Source organism: Aricia agestis, chromosome 12 (genome assembly GCF_905147365.1).
Source record: "Aricia agestis chromosome 12, ilAriAges1.1, whole genome shotgun sequence".
Classification (NCBI taxonomy): Eukaryota; Metazoa; Arthropoda; class Insecta; order Lepidoptera; family Lycaenidae; genus Aricia; species Aricia agestis.
In genome coordinates, this window is record NC_056417.1 from 15,294,548 (window position 1) to 15,315,123 (window position 20,576).

The 20,576-nt window shown below is 39.3% G+C and overlaps 1 protein-coding gene across 2 annotated transcripts in view; it reads right to left on the minus strand.

Annotated features, from left to right (window-relative positions):
* LOC121732312 (myosin heavy chain, non-muscle) overlaps positions 1–20,576 on the minus strand; it is a 72,398-nt gene that overhangs the window by 21,745 nt on the left and 30,077 nt on the right. For both annotated transcript variants that reach the window (XM_042122154.1, XM_042122155.1), the window contains exons 2-7: positions 11,626–11,782; positions 7,208–7,329; positions 3,573–3,596; positions 2,807–2,899; positions 2,022–2,451; positions 569–1,908 (exon numbers count right to left, since the gene is read on the minus strand). In XM_042122154.1, the coding sequence (XP_041978088.1) occupies positions 569–1,908; positions 2,022–2,451; positions 2,807–2,899; positions 3,573–3,596; positions 7,208–7,329; positions 11,626–11,782 (2,166 nt within the window). The remainder of the gene's footprint in view (positions 1–568; positions 1,909–2,021; positions 2,452–2,806; positions 2,900–3,572; positions 3,597–7,207; positions 7,330–11,625; positions 11,783–20,576) is intronic.

The window sequence follows — 20,576 nt, forward strand, 5'->3', positions numbered from 1 at the left end:
AACAGATGCTTATGGTTTTGATAATGATCATGACCTGTGTCATTGGACAGAGCATAAAAACACAATATTTATTTAGGTTGTTTTAAAAACTGCCTGTTTTTAAAGTAATAGAATGCCTGATTTTTAAGAAAAACAGGTAGTTTTTAAAGCTGTGTTTTTGTGCTCTGGCCAATGATTAGTACTGTACAATCACTAGTCATGTTCACCCTATACAGAAATTGTTTACTTAGGAAAATACTGTCCCATAAAAATTGAATCTAAATTCTAAACCTGATAATCATTGATTTCACATCTTAGAAAAATGTTAAAAAATAGATTTATTTAAGATGTAGACAATACCAATATAAAATATGTTCATTTACTACCAGAGAATACTCGCACACTCTGTCACACGCCTCGGTATTTACATAATAATAACTGTAAGGACAGGAATGTTTTACAAACATTCATATTGTTTCAGTCATCGAGTGCGCAATATACGCGAGGTCTATTTATATTAAACAAAATAGAATTTCTATGCAACGCTCAACAGGTGTTCACAATCTGCAATAGCATAAACATTCCTCACCTTGATGTACAGCCTCCACCATTGCCAGTTCCTCAGCTTGAGGTACGCAGCGCAATTCCTCTGGATGATCCTGATGGCGTTGAGCTGCTGCAGGCGTTTCTGGTAGTTCCTGCGAGCCAGGAACCCGCGGCAGAACGCTTGGAAGTTCACGATCAGGTCGGTTATCTTGTAGTCCCTCTCCTCCTCCAGGTGAGCCAGCACCCCGGCCCGGAAGAATATCTTGGACTGCCCCACTCGGTACAGGTTGTGGTCGAGCTCCAGGTCCTCGATCATCTGCTCGCAGGCCTTCTTGCCGTCCATGAAGCCCTTCGATATGATGTTGGGCGTGAGCAGCTCGTACCGCTGCCTGAACTCCTGGAAGGGGATCCTGTTGGGGAACCCTTGCCTGCAAATCCTAATTCCCTCCAGCACCCCGTTGCACCGGAGCTGGTCGAGCACCAGGGCGGCCTCGATTTTGCCGGCCCGCTTCTCGTGGTTGGGGATGATGCACCGGACGAAATTGGGATTCGTGTTCCGGAGCGTCGCCATCAGCTTAGTCAGCTGCTCCTTGTAGAGCTGCGACACGGTCCGGAACATGCCCTTCCTGGTGCGCGCGCCGAACTGCGTGTCGGTCATCGCCTGCTGCGCCATGCCCACGATCTCCGCGTCCTTCCATATGTGGCACACGAACGGGTCCTGCGACGACTGGAGGAGCGACACGACGTTCTCGTTGAGCGGGTCCATGTTCTTCATGAGCCACTGGGCGGCCGAGTAGTCCACCTTGCCCGCATAGTGGATGATGGCGAAGTCGGCGATGCCGCGGAAGTCGGTCTTGACGAACTTCGGGTGGACCGAGTGCGCAGAGACCAGCTTTTCGACGAAGGTCTTGTCGGTGGCCTTGGGGAACCAGCACTCCTCGTCGAGCAGCGCCATGATGCCCATGGGCTTGTCGATGAGGTCGATGGTGGGCTGGAGGTCGAGGCCGAAGTCGATGAACTTCCACTCGATGCCCTCCCGCTGGTACTCCTCCTGCTCGAGGATGAACATCGTGTGGTTGAACAGCTGCTGGAGCTTCTCGTTGGTGTAGTTGATGCACAGCTGCTCGAAGGAGTTGAGCTCGAAGATCTCGAAGCCGGCCATATCGAGGATGCCGATGAAGGAGGCACCCTGCCGCTTGGTGCGGTCCAGGGAGCGGTTGATCCTGTTGACTAGCCACCGGAACAGCCGCTCGTAGCAGGCCTTGCCTATCGCCTCCACCGAGAACTCCACCTGCTCCTTGGTTTGTGCTTTCGTGACGAAGTCGCGGCCGACCTTTATTCTGGGTTTGAGGAACGCTTTCGTCATTTCCGTTACCGAAAGACCTGAAAAAGAAACATTTACACGTTAAATAGCATAAAAATTGGCAACCATGATTAAATACAATGTATGACAGTTTAAGAAAACTTTCCGATGTAAAAATTAAAGAGGAGTATACCTAATAAATGTGCGATCTTCTGTGCAACAGTGTTGTCGGGCAACGTCGCCTGGTCGGAGTTCCTCTCCTGCTTGAACTGCATGGAGCCGAACAGCAGCACCGCCGACACTATCCTGAATATCGAGTTGAAGTCTTCGTTGTTCATGCCCATGATATTCATCGACTTGATTGTGGCTTGGAACTCCGCGTTATCATCAATTCCAGGTACCGGGAGAGCAGCATTTGACAAGAAGGGGTAGCTCTTGGGGTCTTCCAATATGTACTCCGCCTTCTGCTGCTGCGTCGCCCCGGCGAGGAGCTGGTAGAATATGTGGAAGGTCCTCTCATCTTTGGCTTGTCGTATCGCTCGTGACTTCTCTAGGAGGTATGTTTCTATGTTCGCGCCCGCTATGTATCCGGACGCGTCAAAGTTTATTCTTATGAATTTACCCTGCAAATTACAAGAACATAATATTAACGTTCAAATTGAGATGATAAGATACCTAAGATTTTTCTTCTTAAGTACAATGCTTGTGCTTTTAATATTTTAAATCCAACGTCTTTTATATTGTACTAGAGGCTTTCTCATTTTTTCATCTTTTAACGAGGCTTTTAACAATAATTACTTTTAACATATAAATTTAAACAGTGTTCCCAGCATAAGGAGCAGATCTAAATAACTGTAAATTGGCTAGCCACAGGGGCAATACTAAAGTATACCATTGATCTGTCCATTGCATTCTCATCAAAGCTTTAACACGTCTTATGTTATTTCCAAATAAATCAACTATTCCAAAAATACTTACAAAACGTGACGAGTTGTCGTTCTTTACTGTCTTCGCGTTACCGAAGGCTTCTAGAATAGGGTTGGCCTGCAGCAACTGCTGTTCTAGCTCTCCCTGGAAAACATCACAATATATTATTTGTCTGTTTGTCACGTTGTTGCTCAGCCAAACAAAGCGTTGTTAATAAGCGTTATGATGTTACATGATAGGAGTCACCAGCAAAATCATATGAATATACCTACAATATGTCCAAAATACAAAATTTTGCTTTTAACTACTAGTGCTTACATAAAAAAACACATGATGCAAAATATATTCGCAGGCAAATTTAAAATAGCAGATTCGCCTACAAATACTTTTTGCATCATGTGGGCGAATTCCAAACAACAGACATTCAAAATCCCGACTGTTGTAAAACAAAGCTTTTACCTCGAATGTTGGCCCATTACTCTTTGTTATAACGCAGCGTGAAATTAAACGTTGCAATGATTAAATTAGGTTATACAAATAAAGTGGTTAATAATGTAGATTCTAGCTTATTTTAGTTACAATACAGTTGATCCGGCTCGAAGGACCATTCTAATTTATTAATTTTTTATCTAATTGATGATCTTAAAGCTTTTTTCATTCTATTTTAGACCCATCAAACATATTATGATATCACAGTAACCAGCACACATAAAAAATCAAGTAACCGTTTAAAAAACAGATAATTAAGGACATTCTGGTTAAAATGAAACCATGCACTTGCCACAAGCGTTAGACATAACCCTTATCTGGAACTTACTATTATCAACTGTGGTGAGGGGCCCTGTTGTTGTTGTTTCCACGCCGCGGGGAGGATAGAAAGAGAGAAAAGATATAATTACAAAGGTGTGCCAGAGAGATACAAGACGTTGCAGACTTAAAAGTTAAAGGTAACGCATGCACATTTACACACATCTTACATCATAATATAAAAACATCTCAAGTATTATGGTGACAGCATTAACAATAGCAAAAATAATCCATCTATTCCTGACATCCATCCATCTATTGTAAATGTTCTTTAATTACTACAATTGACAATCTAGCTGTACACGAGGATTGTAGTGGTCGTATTATGCAATAATGCACTCATTGTGCTGAATAGTAGATGTGTAGACTGTAGAGTATAGCACGGTCGAGGAGCGCGTAGAATTTCGTACATAAACCAATCTATCTGTCTCTATAATTCGAACAAAATATTTTTTAAACGCGCGTCTAAAATCACACAACATAGAGATATAATTAACATTATTGTGAGCGAGTGACAGAGACAAAAATACTTACAAAATGTGACGAGTTGTCGTTCTTTACGGTCAAAGCACATAATATTTCTACGTTTCCGCGGCCGGTCTATAATAGTTTGTCGAGTCGATCATCTTTAACACGTTTTACAATAATATAATCGAAACAAAGAAAATGAAATCATTGCATGTTATTACCACACGGCACGGCGCGATGTGTTTTTGTTCAAACACCCAACAAAGCGCCTATATGGGTCAATGCTATCGATTGTAATTAATTATTTAATAGAAGCCTACATACCACTACCGAACTATTTTATATTGTTTACCTACTACGCCGAATTCAGATCAACAAGAAAACATCTGTTAAAAAGATAGATATCTTTCAGATAGAGCTGATGACTAGGATGCAGGTTAAACTAAAGATAATCTGAGATCACGAATCAAAATACTTACACAGAAAAAAATAACTAACTTGAATATTTCTCTTTTTTGTCTACTGCTGCAAAATCATAAACCGCTCAATAGAAATAATATTTATCCGCAGTTAAAGGCCTATTAGCTTTTGTCGAGTCAAATTGTTATAATTTAGTACACATTTATTGTGCTTTCTCTATATTTTAGTAGAGGCTGGGGTTTACTTGTTGTTAACAAAACCAATCACACTTGTTACCGAAGTTTATATAGTAATATTATTTTGGCGACTTAAAAATGAGAAGGTTATTCCTTCGGCTGTAGTATTTTTATAGTTACATATTATTAAGATCTGAAAATTTATGTATATTAATTTTAAACTTTTCTTTACGAATGAATTAGCCAATGCTTACTTATAATTTCTCAATTCAATGTATTTAATTTAAACGCATTATCATAGATATAATAATAGTCATTAAAATTAATTACCACTCATTAATCTCGGAATAAGATTTGCATTTATGTACCAATCATTAATTAAGCATAACTCTTTAGTCGATATTACTTAGGTCGATAAAATATACCTATGCTATAGGTACTTAAATTCAAGTCTTTGTAATAGCAGCAATACTAGTTTGTCGTGTCAAATCGTCGTTCTGCGAACAATAATTATAGGGGATTATCTGTAACTAATGAGGAGATGTAATTGAAAATATCAGCCCCACTCCGATATGGCAATTTGTTCTGCGGTGACTGTCTTGGTATTACTGAATGCCAATTAATATTTTGTAAATGTCATTTTATGCTGCTTTTTTTAAAACTATTTGTATTCGTAAGATATTTATTTTTGTTTTAGCTACAATATTACTTATTATTTAGCCGCAACGATGAGCAAATAAAACATAGAAATAATTTATTTTTACAGAAGACAAAGCAGCGGCAGATTAACAAACCATTTAAATCTCTAATTTTTTCCCAAAGTCTGTCAGTGATTCTATACCTTGGCTCACTTGCAGCTAAGTAACCAGTTAGGTAGTTCATCTAAAATCTCGACCTGCCTATTCTTGCATTTCTAGCTGATGATGATGAACGCAATCACTCTACGTCGTCAGCAGTGGCTACAGAAAATATAGTCACAAATGATTGTCAATAAGTGATAACCAAGTACGGCAGTCACCAGTCGGTAGGCTCTATGGTTAGCGCGTAGGTGACAAATTATACTATACATAACGTTTTAAATATAAAACATCAATAAATATGTTTACACTATACAGTGGTTTATGCAATGTAGATACTAGATTGAAGACAGATTTTGACAATGTATGGAGCATACGCTACGAATAATAAAAACTAAGGAAACGTAAATCCCATACTTCAATCGTTTTGAATTTGATTCTCAAGGTTCTTTCCGCACACTAAAATAATATGGCTGTCTATTGGCAATAGAGCAGCTACGAAACACTACATTCAAATTGACAAAATAAAGCCGTTAACAATAATTGTCACTTCTATAAAATACACAAAATCTTTTCATGTATTCGGGTCTCTTTTTGCATAAAGTATGCATGTATCCGGGTCACATTTTGTAGAATCGGAACAAATTTTTTGACACAGTTACTCTTCTTTAGTTTTTATTATTCGTAGAGCATACGGCTATATTATTTCGACGCAATGAACGTGCAGCTCTACTAAGAGACTCTGTTAAGAGGGCGACTAACCCCAAAAATCAAACATCGTCCTTCTCTCTTCACACTCACGCCCGTCTTTCATAAGCCAGGTGAGAAAGAACGACGCGGGTTCATCGCCAAATTAGTTTTTTCTCAATAAATCGATAAATATGCAACATTCTAAAAATCCGCTAGGTCGATCTCTCAATGATAGAATTTTATACAATGTGTTAAAATATTAACTTAGTTCAATGCACGGTTATGGCAATAAATGAAAAATTCGTGAAAATTAGATGCATCTTTGTGATTTTTTTCTATCGAGAAAATTTTAAGATATTGTGTTTTTGCTCAGATCGGATTCTTGGAAATATAATGTAGTATCTAATTTTAGAAAATGAAACGATTCAGGGCTTCTATTCAAGTATAAAAATGAATTATAAAATCGACACTTTAGGGTTAGTCGCCCCCTTAAGTGTCCCTTAAAACGCTACTAAAAGAGGCATTTGAAAAGCTTTTTGCTCACCCCAAAATGAAAAACCTTTACTTTTACCTATAACTCTTTAGTCTTTAGCGGTATGACTCATGTATTATTTACAAAATATAGCCTACAGCAAAAGTTTCTGGTACAGATTTCTAGCCTTTGATTTAAATTCTAGCATGTTTTCAGCTTTTCTTAGTTCTTACCCTCGTCCGACCATCGAACAAGTAACAGACTCGCTTTGCATAAAAATATAAAACAAAATATAAAATCACAAAGTAACAAAACACAACTTAAACATTTCATTCATAATTAAAAAATGGATTTTTCAGAGCAATTATGGAATTTATTCTCGTATAATTCTTCGAGTTAAGTCATAAAGGGTTGGATCTACTACTTCATACATTTTTTTTGCCCGAATTAAAAGAAAAGAAAATAGATTACATAAACTTGAATAAAAAGAAAAAAATAGATTGACTTTGACTTTGACTATAATTATGGGGATTTTTCTCGTATGGATTGACCTTAAGCATTTTACACTCTACCTCATAGTCTCTTATTTACGTAAAAAAAAAATAAACGTCAGATAACTTACCGCGCCGGAGCCCTTGGGTTTGGAGGCGGCGACGTAGGCCAGGTACTGTATCACCTTCTTGGTGTTCTCTGTCTTACCGGCACCGGACTCTCCCGTGCACAGGATCGACTGGTCCTCGCGGTCTGGAAGGAGGAGGTGGATATGTTACAACTGACAATACAAATACAATGACAAAATACGGAATAATAATAATATACTAAAGTATAAAGCAGCCAGTATAATATACGCAACCTTTTGGTACATCATGATTCATGTACCAAAAGGTTTCTGACGTACCATAAGGCTACGACGGGCGTACCGAAGGGGGTCGGGGGGGGGGGGGGGGGGGGGGATCTAGAACTTTTATCTATAAAAAATAAAAATTAAGAAAACGAATTTTTGCCATTTGTTTGCAATACAATATTTTACAACAAAAAAATTTTTTTTTATTCTTTATAAACGCCTAGCTTATAAAAAATCTGATTTGCCCCCCCTGGCCAGGAACTTGGTAATTTGCCCCCCCCTGGCCCAGAACCTGGGTACGCCCATGGGCTACGTCATATCGTAAATCGTAATACTACGGGAGAGTATGCCCTGGGACATTATATGGTGCATCTTCGATATTGGGATAAAGGATATTTATTCCTATGTCCCTAATCCCTATCCTCATCCAAAAAAAAAAAAAAAAATTATTACGTTACAGACTCATCGCCCGTTAATTTGTCGTTTATTGACTGTTAACTAAGAAAGTTGGGTTGCAAAATAACACTGACTTCCCCAGTTCCATATTTAACAAATAGGAAACCTCTGGTTCCAAGTTACTCATCGAAAATTCCCAATAAATATTGATGTGGCTACCGAAACCATTAACAAATTGCCATTGCAGTTTAACGGTCGTTACGTGGTAAACAAGTAACTACTGCACTAGCCGTCTGCTAGGGCGGGGCCGGCGAGCCCCAGTCGCTGCACTTGTTACCACTTTACGATTATCGAGCGTGAGCGTAGTGATGTGGAACTATCGATAGAGTAGACTTCGAAATTTTATCTGGGTACGCCAAGGCCGCAAGGGGCAAAGAACAACGAACCTTATTGGCATACCTTAACTTACAAGACGTACATATAAAATATCGTAATTTAGTGTACGCCAATCTGTAGAGAAGATGTTTACGAACAATAAATATTCTTTGACAAAATGTAGTAAATGATATACTTTCAGAGTTATTTTAGTTTATGTAAAATAAATAACAATTTTAGTTATAAAATCTGAAATATTTCAAAAAGTATATCATTTACGACATTTTGTCAAAGAGTATTTGTTGTTTGTAATTATTTTCTCTGTCGATTGACTATGTTTCATAGGTGTACACGAAAATAACTTTAGGTATGCCACGCTCCATACAAAAAGGTTCGAACTCTATTCTAGTAGTCATAATATTATATTATAATATTATGATACTAGATCACGCCCGTAACTCCGTTTCGCCAAAATTCGTTTGTCGCGCGGAAACCGTACCTACACTTTTCGGGAATAAAAACTATCCCGTTCCTTTTCCCGAGACAAGGTAATATCCATAACCAGCAAAATCGGTTGAGAGGTCATTAATGATGTCGCCATAGCCCATATCATTAGTGGCAACTGTCATGTAAAGGCCGATCGTCCTGATAAACCTCGTATATGAGAGAATTTAGGATTCATCATTTGCCTAGGCCACCTAGGCCCTAGAAGGATTATAGCTTGTCACGGCCAAAACTCAAAAGTGTACACGTAAGTAGCTAAAGCAGTAGCTCTACCATGAGTTTAAAGCGTAGTATTTTTCGATACTCGATACCGACTACCGTAAATTTTTAGTGTGGCAAATTTTACAGCGCCTCGTTACTTGCGGAACTAAAATCGCCATACTAAATATTTACTTAATCGGTATCTAGTATCGATAAATACTCATGGTAGAGCTACTGGTCCATTACTGCCTATAACTACGTCGTCGGCCTGCCGATCGCCGGCAAATCAATGACGTTTAATTTATAAATAAATCTATAACTTATGGATATTATTTACAGCGTTTTATTTACAATTACCATCATCAAAATAAAAGGAAAATTGCTACAATATATCTCGCTGTCTCTTTCGTTCGAGTACAAAATATGCTGCAGCAAAATTCCAGACAAGCTTTTCCTCACTTGTCCATATATCCATCCATTATAAATGCGAAAGTGTGTTTGCCTGTCTGTCTATTACCTCTTTAGTCTTCACGCCCAAACGGCTAAACCGATTTAGCTGTTTGGTATGGAGATACTTTGAGTCCCGGGAAATTTTATCCCGGAAAAATGTATGGTTTCTCGCGATATACGAATTTTGGCGCAACAGAATTGCAGGCGTCAATCGTCATCTAGTATAATATAAAACCTAGGCTTGAGTCTCTACTACGACAGGTTTTTGTTTATCACTTTATCAGTCAATTAATGTGGAATTCCGGTCGTGAACTTCAATCGAATGTTGACCAATTGACTGAGGAATTCTCTGTATATAGCGCACAAAAGTCGGTTAATTATCGTTTTCAGATTGCATACGGACGGACAAGTCGCTTATTGGCTGTATATAAATGTCATGATATTTACAGATTCAATAGAATTCATTTGAAAGTGGAGGTGACAATTTGTAAAAGGTCAGAAGATTGCAATTACGAAATAGAAGGAGTCAGGAGTCAGGACGGATATTAAGCAAAGGTAACTGCTATCAAAGTTTTATTTTTCCCTTGATAAAATACCCGTAAAGGCCCACCTGCACGTTAGAGCATGATGAATAACAATGATTGCAACGAAGATTGCGCGGTACTATTGCGACGTCGATCATGTCATCGTAAGATCGCTTGTATTAACCAATGCAACGTAGAGTGGTCGCATAAAATAGCATTACAATTTAGTTGCTGCATTGCATTATCGATGTTCTACTTAATTTTAGTGGAACATCGATAACATCCTTAGGGGGCGCATAAAATACAGGACTACAGAATACAGATTCGAAAGAAAAAGTTTTTTTCATCGACAAGTCACATCACTACAAGGTACAAGTCACGTCTTTACATTTGGGCACACCTCTATTTAACTTTAAGATAGTGAAGATGGACTATGAGGCAGCTAGGACTCATACTATGTTGACGGTGACTCACCGTGTACACTGATAGGCAATTGTCAATATTATGTTCGCGCCTTGGACAAGGACTATTGTAAAGTCCAGATGTTAACATTGGTAACATATCAATGACGTCATCAAAAGATTTTTAGGATGGATTCTTTAGTAAATGATTGCTATATTATGGTGTTTTTATAGCGCCAGGAACATAATATGTTCCCGTTGTCTACTATAATTGGTAGATATTAGGAAAAATTAACTCCCGATATCCACCAGTAAACGAATAGTCAAGGACAACAGGGTTGTAGAAGATGACTGATAAGTGGGAATTAATAACCAAGTATTAATTTTACCAACATTTCTTTAAGCCTCTTGTTATTTGTATCGATGTGAAAAGACATAAAAAATCAACACTAGCAAACTTCGGTTAAAATGGCAGCGGGGCTAAAATGGTCGCTTTGAAGAATCATGATATGAATCATAATATGATTCATTTTTCTAAAATCGCAAAATACAACTCTGCTTGCAATTCATTTCTGTATTTTTGTACTGATTTGACATTTGTCAGTTTGACAGTTTTGACAATTCATTTGCTGAATTGATTGAGAGGAATTGCTAAATGTGACCATTTTAGCCCCGCTGTAAGCATGTATGTAGAGCACATCTTGGAATGTCTTGGACATATTGTAGGATTCCTTATTATACAACTTGTTAACGATTGGGTTCGATAATAACGATCATCGTATATGGACATTGTCCTCGACTCTCCTCGATTTGGAGTGGTGGCACCATTAAGATAACAGCTGTTTATAAACTGTCCACCGGTGATGCAACAGCTCACCTGATGATAACGACTGCGGTCATAACGTAATGGATTATCAACTCAACCGGGCTGTGTCCGGTTTTTAAACGAATTTCGTACAAGGATAAGGAGAAAACCTTCTTACCATATTATGACCCAATAAACACAAATGGACTTTTAAAATATTCTCTATACTGCATCCACACTAAAAATAATATAAATGCGTGTATGTCTTTTATATGTTCAGTGTTCACGCTTGAATTGCTAAAACAATTTAGATTGAATTTAGTACTCTTTATAGCGTAAAATGGCCTGCGTGATAAATTTCCGCGTAATCAACTTGTCGTCAGGCTAAAACTTGAATCATGGTCCACCAGGACTCTAGGATTAGCAGTTACGAATTTTGTCGCGGAGCCTGGAGCATGTTTCCTCAAGTGCTTGGAACCATATTTGTGTATGTGGCACTCCGATCACCCATACAGTATGGGTCACCCCCTAGGAGCTCACCTTGCAACATGGAGCGGTACGCGGTGTCTGTGATGGCGAACACGTGCGGCGGGAGCTCGTGCCGCTTCACCCCCTTATATCTCTCCATGATCTTCTCCGTGTAGATGGGCAGCTTCTTGTATGGGTTCACCACCACGCAGAAGAGACCCGAGTATGTCTGCAAGAAGAGGAGATGAATGTAATTAAAGACTGCCCCGAAAAATTAACATGTGCTGTAAAATTTGCAGACTTTATTTAACTCGACTGTAAGGCAAAATCGGAACTAGCCATAGTTGAGGCATTCTTCGACAATAAAAGTAATTGTTTCATATATTTTAAGGTATGTTTAAGTTTAAGGTAAGGTTATTAGGGTAAAATGTTTATACTTGTTAAAAGACAAAATCGGAACTAGATTCATGCTCATCCCTGTGGAGTGGAGTTAGGAGTGTCTACAGAAAGTAGCAATCGCTTGAAGCATCAAGTAACCTACCGTACGCATGTACCTAACCCACAGGTAGCTTTGCGTTTAACTGCCATGTAATTGGTAAAAACGCATAAACTGCATTTATCTGCTACATTATTAAGATAAAAAGAAGAAAGCCCAGCTCTTTCTGTCACACCAACTGCGTATAATATCTTGGCCAGTTGACCCTGAGGTCTCGGTGAAGTCGGCCATAGGTAATAAAACGTAACAAACATCCAATTACACAGACATATTACTTGTCGTTACATTTAACTGCCAACTTATCAAACGCGTATTGACCGATATCATAAGTTATTGTATTTTTTTATGAAATAAGGGGGCAAACGAGCAAACGGGTCACCTGATGGAAAGCAACTTCCGTCGCCCATGGACACTCGCAGCATCAGAAGAGCTGCAGCAGATGCGTTACCGGCCTTTTAAGAGAGAATAGGGTAATAGGGGGGGGGGGGGATGGGAAGGGAATAGTCCCCTATTCCCTTCCCTTAAAAGGGTAAGAAAGAAAGGGTAGGAAAGGGAATAGGGTAGGGAATTGGGCCTCCGGTAAACTCACTCACTCGGCGAAACACAGCGCAAGCGCTGTTTCACGCCGGTTTTCTGTGAGACGGTGGTATTTCTCCGGTCGAGCCGGCCCATTCGTGCCGAAGCATGGCTCTCCCACGTCAAACTGTCGTCTCACACCGTCGCATTTGAAATATTAGCAATTAGTATGTATAAATGACAATTTACAATACGTCCAATAATGATAGTCGGTAGTCTAGAACTCTAACTACTTTCTAGATCTATAGAGAATCTTATCCCATAGTCTACAGGTCATATTGTGAATTGAAACTCTTGCCCTCCCTTATCAAACCCTTATCAGTCCGCTTTGAAGCAACCGCTGATATCGTTATTGATTTCCATCTGTACATCTGGTCGATAGTTTATAGTTGGCAATAATAAACGTGATAATGAGGTAAGGTCTACAAGGATACATTTTATGAGGTCTTTAGTCAGCAAATTATCAGTTGTAAACAATTTCGACTGTAATATATGACGATGTAATATTAGTAGTTAAAAATGTTAGCTCGAAAATTGTTACTATTGAACAGGTAGATAATACTTTGGTTTGAGATTCAGAGACTTATGCCCGGTTTGTAAAACTTAAGAGGAGTCCACACCGCCGTTTTTCCATACAAACGTTGTTCCCTGTTTCCTCCCTGGATAATGCCGGTAGAGTTATAATTTTTTTTCCTGAATATCTATGGCCACTATTAGCATCTCCCTATGTTTTCTTTTTTTCATAATTTTATTATTAAAAAAGATAAGAACGTCTAAAAAAACAAAAAATTGCAAAATTTTTGCGCCTGTAGCTCTTCTGATGCTGTGAATGCCCATGGGCGACGGAAGTTGCTTTCCATCAGGTGACCCGTTTGCTCGTTTTCCCTCTTATTTCATAAAAAAAAAATTGTCCGTTTGTTACCTCTTCACCTTAGGGCCTCGTTTCACCTACAGAGTAACGGGGCGAGACAGTGCTCTCGGCCAATCAAATACCAGAAATCTTGATCCAACTTAAAACTTTAACGAAATTAGCATGCTAATCCAATCCAGATTAGCATGCAAATTACGACCTATCGACAACAAATATTTGACAAATTCCTGATAACATCGATAAGATACCATTGGGATTTTTAAAATTATGACATTAATTTTACGCTTTTAGCTTTCTGACCTACATTTTATTATTTTCTAAACTTAAAAGTTTAAATAAAACTCTTGAGAACATTTCGTAAAAACAAGTGCTTACGTTTAACAACACAGCAGTGTAATTTATATGTAATAAATGACATAAAGTAAAGCGCACTCCATATAAGGTGTATGTGGAACTGTGTCACTTGGCCGAGGTGTTTCGTCATTACTCATGGCTCACACATTTGCTGCTTGGCCAAAGGGACCGAAACCCCTTCCTCTACCGACCTTCTTGCTATCTTTGATTTGTTTTCATGAGTGTATCTTTTAATCACTTATGGTGGATCTACACGGGTCGCTCTTAGTCGTGCGGCAAGTCACTAGTCGAATCGCCTGTTCGAGCCAAATCGCCACCCCATTTACACAGTTCTACAAAAATCGCTTGTGACTAGATCATTCTGCGTCAAAATGTAGCGAAAAACAGTCGCATTGAAATCGTTCGACAATCCATTATTTGGGAAATAATATTATTGACCAATTATTAAAAATGAAGAAAAAGGCACTAAGGCGAGGGTGCAGACAGAATATGTATTTGGGGCATGCGGCTTGAGCCGCTCAAGCCGCATTGCGGCGTAGCCGAATTCTCATTTAGACAGTCGATTTTCGCCGTGCGGCTAATATATAGTCACCCGTGTAAACCCCGCATTACGGATTTCCTCCGGAGACGCTTTTCTCATTTCCGACGTTCCAGCTGCTCTCCAGCCAACGAGGTCACGAGTGGACCGAAGCAACCGAAAAGTCGGGAAAAGAAAGTGATTGTAGGTGATTAAAGGACTAAGGAGTTAACGAACTTTCATAGACTAAAATTAAGACTAGATGAACTTATCTATACAGCGTTGCCAGTCAAAAGCTTTTCCAGCTTTGCAAAGACAGCAACACAGATTAGGTCATGTCTTAAAAACGAAAGAGACAGAGGTCACTGACAAATATGATAGAGTATATCCCTACAGGCTTTTGATACCACGATTTTCGAGAAATTGTTGATTCAAATTTCGTGTTTTAAAAGTAATACTGGGTTTGTGCAAAATTTGCGACCCTACTAAATAAATTTAGGTGAACTCTACCAAATACAAGAATCGCAAAATATTAATTTTAAGTCTACATTCCGTAAAAAGTCGAATTCCAAAGCAAAACCAGCTTTGATAATATGGATTTTGGGCCGTCTATTATTAAGAGCCCATATGACCCTAACTTGACTACATACTTTAACCTAGATCTCAAAATCTGTAAGGTGATTTTTTGACACAAGTAACTTCAGTTCATAAAGATTAAATGCTCAAGACGAAAACACGATTACTCAAAAAATGCTCGATAGTTTCTTTTTTACAAAAAACCTTGTTTTAGACACATTTTTGCTTGGATCTTCGAAGTTTGCTGTCTTTTCTTTAATATTTTTTAATATCTAAAAAGGTATTGATAAATTTGCTCAAAACACTTTTTTCGTAATCATTATAGTTCGTCTTTTATTCAAGTAAAACTAACTCGGCGATGATTCCGCGCCGTCCTTTTTCACCTGGCATATGAAAGACGGGCGTGAGTGTGAAGAGAGAAGGACGATGTTTGATTTTTAGAGTCAGGTGAGCTCTTAACGAATAACTCGTATTATCAGACGAAACCACTCAGCCACTCAGCCTTCTAGTTAGCATATCCTTACCAACGAGACTCTAGCCCCTATTGCTGCGGAAATAAAGACTACATTACCGTTATCATCGCATGTATGAACGACCGAACGTGCGCTTACAAAGAAAAAGTTATACCTAACGTTGAGTCATCGGATCAGCATTCGATTCCACGTAAAATATTTAATAACAATAACCTATTAGTCCGAAACTGGTATTGCTCATCCATCATCATCGTCCACAGAAACTCCAAGAGAAATGATAACAGAATATAGACTACTTTATTTATAGCCTCTTCACTTGGCTCATGATGTATAACCACGACTCCGTAGCTGTCCTTAGCATGCAGAACCTACGTCGATAATCATTGGCTTTCATAGAAGAATATGCCCCTCCACATAATATTTTTAAAGCGCTTGTACCAATGTGTGGCTGCAGCACGACTGCAAAGTAAAATATTTTGGAAGGATCAGCAATGCCATGTACACCTTACTTTCCCCATGAAGTAAGCCTTTTTTTATGAAATAAGGGGGCAAACGAGCAAACGGGTCATCTGATGGAAATGATGGATGGATGGATGGAAAGCAACTTCCGTCGCTCATGGACACTCGCAGCATCAGAAAAGCTGCAGGTGCGTTGCCGGCCTTTTAAGGGGTAGTAGGGGAGGGTAGGGAAGGGAATAGGGGAGGGTAGGGAATAGAGGAGGGTAGGGAAGGGAAAAGGTTAGGGGATTGGGCCTCCGGTAAACTTACTCGGCGAAACACAGCGTAAGCGCTGTTTCACGCCGGTTTTCTGTGAGCCCGTGGTATTTCTCCGGTCGAGCCGGCCCATTCGTGCTGAAGCAGGTTCTCCCACGTCACAACTCACAACTCGCCTACCTGGAAATACCAACTTTTATCTTGAGTCGGGCCTCCAACAGGTGAATCATGGAATCCTAGTAAACGAGAGGTGAATTTTTATAATTGCTTTATCACCGATGATTCACGTGACGAAATGTGGAAAAACTGGTAATAGTAGATCCTTGACACACCTCTACTGGCCATTCTTCAACAGGTGTCTTGCGTAACAAGTAATATCAGAGGGTTAGTTATAATATGATCTTTGTTGGAGAGATCTATAATTGTAGAGCTAATAAAGTTTCCTCCTAATCATCAATGATCTCTAAATAAACCTTGTTGAAACATAAAAAAAATTCAAAGGATTGCTAGAGAAAACACCTTCGGCTTAAAAATAAGGAGAATCGACTTCAGAACATTACGCACAAGAAAAGATAGCAATAAGTATTGTATTATTTCCGACGTTTATAAGAAGTAGATACATACTATGCTTAGCTTCATTTGGTTCATAATTAGGGGGTCAACACTTCGCTCTCGCCTTCCATCCATCCATACTAATATTATAAATGCGAAAGTGTGTCTGTCTGTTACCTCTTCACGCCCAAACCGCTAAACCAATTTTTCTGAAATTTGGTATGGAGGAGAACTTTGAGTTCCGGGAAAGGACATAGGATACTTTTTACCGAAAAAATGGACGGTTCCCGCGCGATGAACGAACTTTGATGGACATCTAGTGTATAAGAAAATTTAGGGGCCTGATTACACCTAACGAGTAGAATAGCGAGTCAGTGCTCTCAGCCAATTAAACTGTCTGCTTGCACTGTCTCTCCACTCTACTCGGTCGGTGTAATCAGGCGTTTATACAGTCACCTAGGCAAATAAATCAATCCCAACTCTTGGTCTACTCGATCGGCGATCGGTAGCTATAATTGTTGTATTGTAATGACCACCGACCTTGCTACAGTTGTTGCTATCTGCCAGCTGACTCAGCACGCCGCAGCACGTACACAGTACACACGTAGCGCATCCTATCTTACATTCTCTATTTGTATACAAGGTTCCAACTTCCGTATAATGAAAGTACTCATAGATGTTTCAGGCTTGGGTGGTTTATGGTCGTAAACTAAAGGTTCAGAGCTTGACAAGCCTATTTATAGACTAAAGAGTATTCATTGAGTCTCTAGCGTATACTAAGGGTCAATTCAGACCGCAACGTGGCGAGGCGAGTCGCGACGCGACGCGACCTAAATTTGTATGGATTTGACAGATGTCGTCAGCGTGAGACGTCTTGCGAATCTCTCAAATCCATACTAATTTAGAAATGCATCTACGCGTCACGTTGCGGTCTGAATTGACCCTAAGGGTAGGTTGCACGTTGCACCAACTTAACTATATAACTTTAACTACAATGCAAAATGTCAAATCTTTGGTTAGTCAATAATGGACGCCAGCGGAACCCTTCATGGGTGAATCCAACTCGCACTTGGCCGGTTTTTAACGATAACCTTGAGCTCGACAAGGCTTTAAATGAACGTGTCAAAAAAAGGAACTAACGCTATCATTATACAAAAACGCCATTTTTTTACAGTTCTCCTTTACCAGCACCCACGTCACAAGCCTTGTCGGACCAGCTGTCATCCGTCAAATTCTGTGATCAAAGTTAAGGTTAAAATTAAAGTTAGCCTTAACTATAACCATAACTTTGACCATAACTGTAACTATAACCACGCCTCTGGTGCAACCCACCCTAAGAAAACAGAATAATAATTCTTCAAACAACTCACATCATTAGAGCTATATTATGTATAAATGTTACTTTAGTTCGAAGCATATTTTAATACACTAAGTTAGACCTAAATCATCAAGTACCATCCAAAACTTAAGGCTAAATCGATAAGACTGTCACCTAAACTTTAACCCGACGACATAGAGTTCAGAACACCTCGCAACAGACTTGACATTTCCATACCTAATGGCATAAGAGCGACATTCGTGTACTTGGATGAGTCACAAGTCATACACCGCGTATGGTCGCCGAAGGTTCTACGTGGATAACCATATTAGGCGTTATTCTCGTATTTTAAATATGTTAGTAAATTAACTAGTACCTAGCTCGCTCGAGCATTTCATACGTTTTCCTTAACCATTCGGTCGAGGATGTTGTGGAATGTAATGGGTGAAAAACAGATGGTTAAAGGAAATAGACATTATGCTGACAAATATGGTGGTAAATAAACACCGTAGAATTACAACCTCATGCTAGGATTTACATTAGTTAGTCTATTAGATAAGCTAGAATAGATACTAGGCAGTAAAAATATCCTCAACTTGTAGGAGCAAATATACTACCAGGCCCTATGCTATGCTTCTTAACGTCTATCCGACTTTTCTGTTAACACAAATTGGTCTTCAGGAAACTTCCTTGTTAATACACCTAAAACCTTCACTTTCTTATTTAATTACTTGTCTTCGAACACAAACAAATTATAACAATATAATATAATTCTATCCATGTCGGTAACAACCCAAACTAATGCGCACGTACAATGGAGCAATTTCTGGAAAGTTTTCCCGAACAATGGTGTTCAGTAACGGGTGCATTATTAAGGAGAGTGAACGGCACGTAGCTGAAATCTGAGCTGCACGTAATTACTAATTAGTCTACAGAAATGAGCTCACTATGGCTTAAAATCTAGATTCCAGACTGCAAATGATAGTTTGGAATATGTATTATAATTTATAGTAGATGAATTCAGAACAGATTATAGTTGACTGTAACAAGACGTTGTGTTTACACCTTCACAAAATGTGTCTACTAGTCATAAAGCATATATGCTAAGAGAGTTAAGTTTTTAGCATATCCCTCGAGATCATATAAAAGGGTTTTTAAAGGTTGCTTATCGTTGTTGATCCTGATTCGTGAATCCTGGCTAACATGAGTAGCTGTGGTGGGAATGTGTGGTGGGCCAATGCGCGTATAAAGCATAAAATTACCAACATAGTATTATTTGATTCAATGCTAGCATCACAATTTCAAATATGAGGATACTGGTCGTTATATTTGAGGAACATAACCTCAACGAAGCCACAACCAACAGCTCGTTATGAGTCAGTGAAATATACGAGTGACTGCGATACCCTCGCATTGTTTTCCTTAACGAGGACCAGCAAATTGGCGATGCATATTCGAAAGTGCTCTGCGTCAAAGGAAAACCCCAGAAAACGGGCCAATCGCTCATGGTTTAACATTTTGTGCTTTACAATAATAATAACGTTCTTTAGATGAGCTTTATACCAATGCAAATGTTTTTTTTTTATGAAATAAGGGGGCAAACGAGCAAACGGGTCACCTGATGGAAAGGAACTTCCGTCGCCCATGGACACTCGCAGCATCAGCAGAGCTGCAAGTGCGTTGCCGGCCTTTTAATAGGGAATAGGGTAATAGGGGAGGGTAGGGAAGGGAAGGGAATAGTTGAGGGTAGGGAAGGGAATGGGGTAGGGGTTAGGTTAGGTTAGCGCAAGCGCTGTTTCACGCCGGTTTTCTGTGAGAACGTGGTATTTATCCAGTCGAGCCGGCCCATTCGAGCCGAAGCATGGCTCTCCCACGTATAAAGATATAATATCTCCAGTCGCTTGAGTTTCAGGTTGTTGGCTTTAGTGGCATAATAATAATTGCGCTCACTACTAAGTGGTAATTTCAAGTGACAAACAAAGACGACCTACAAGATAAAAAAAAAACAAGATAGAAGACGTAGGGATGATTCCTCCTAATCTGAATTTAACCATTTAGTGATTAAACAGTAATTATGTTTTAATACCGGCTCGGCTGCCGAAACGGGCTTAGTCCTTATTAGATTAGCTGTTAGCACACCCACGCAGCGCCAAATTGGCTGAGCTAACGGCCTTTGTGCAAAGATTCCTAGATGATAAATTATATTATGCCTCGTCAAACGAGCAACAGTTACGGTAGTTTTGATGAAATGCCAACCAACAACAATGCCTGCGTTTTAGAGATTTTACATAATATATTCTTCTTATAAGTTATATACTGTATATGTATTGTATACTATCCATCTTCTAAATCTAGATTCGCAGTTGAAATTGAAATTCACCAGATTTTATAGACAAAGTGACAGTTTTCATGCTCAATCTGTAACTTCTTCAGTGTTCTATGCTTCCGTAGAAAGAAACTATTTCTATGTTTGCCACACGTAAGCGTTCTGGTCGAAAAGGTTTCGAATTGTAGCAAACAAAGATTATTCAAATTAGGCGCGAGTCCGTGTGACCTAAAACTTTCACCTGCCTTAA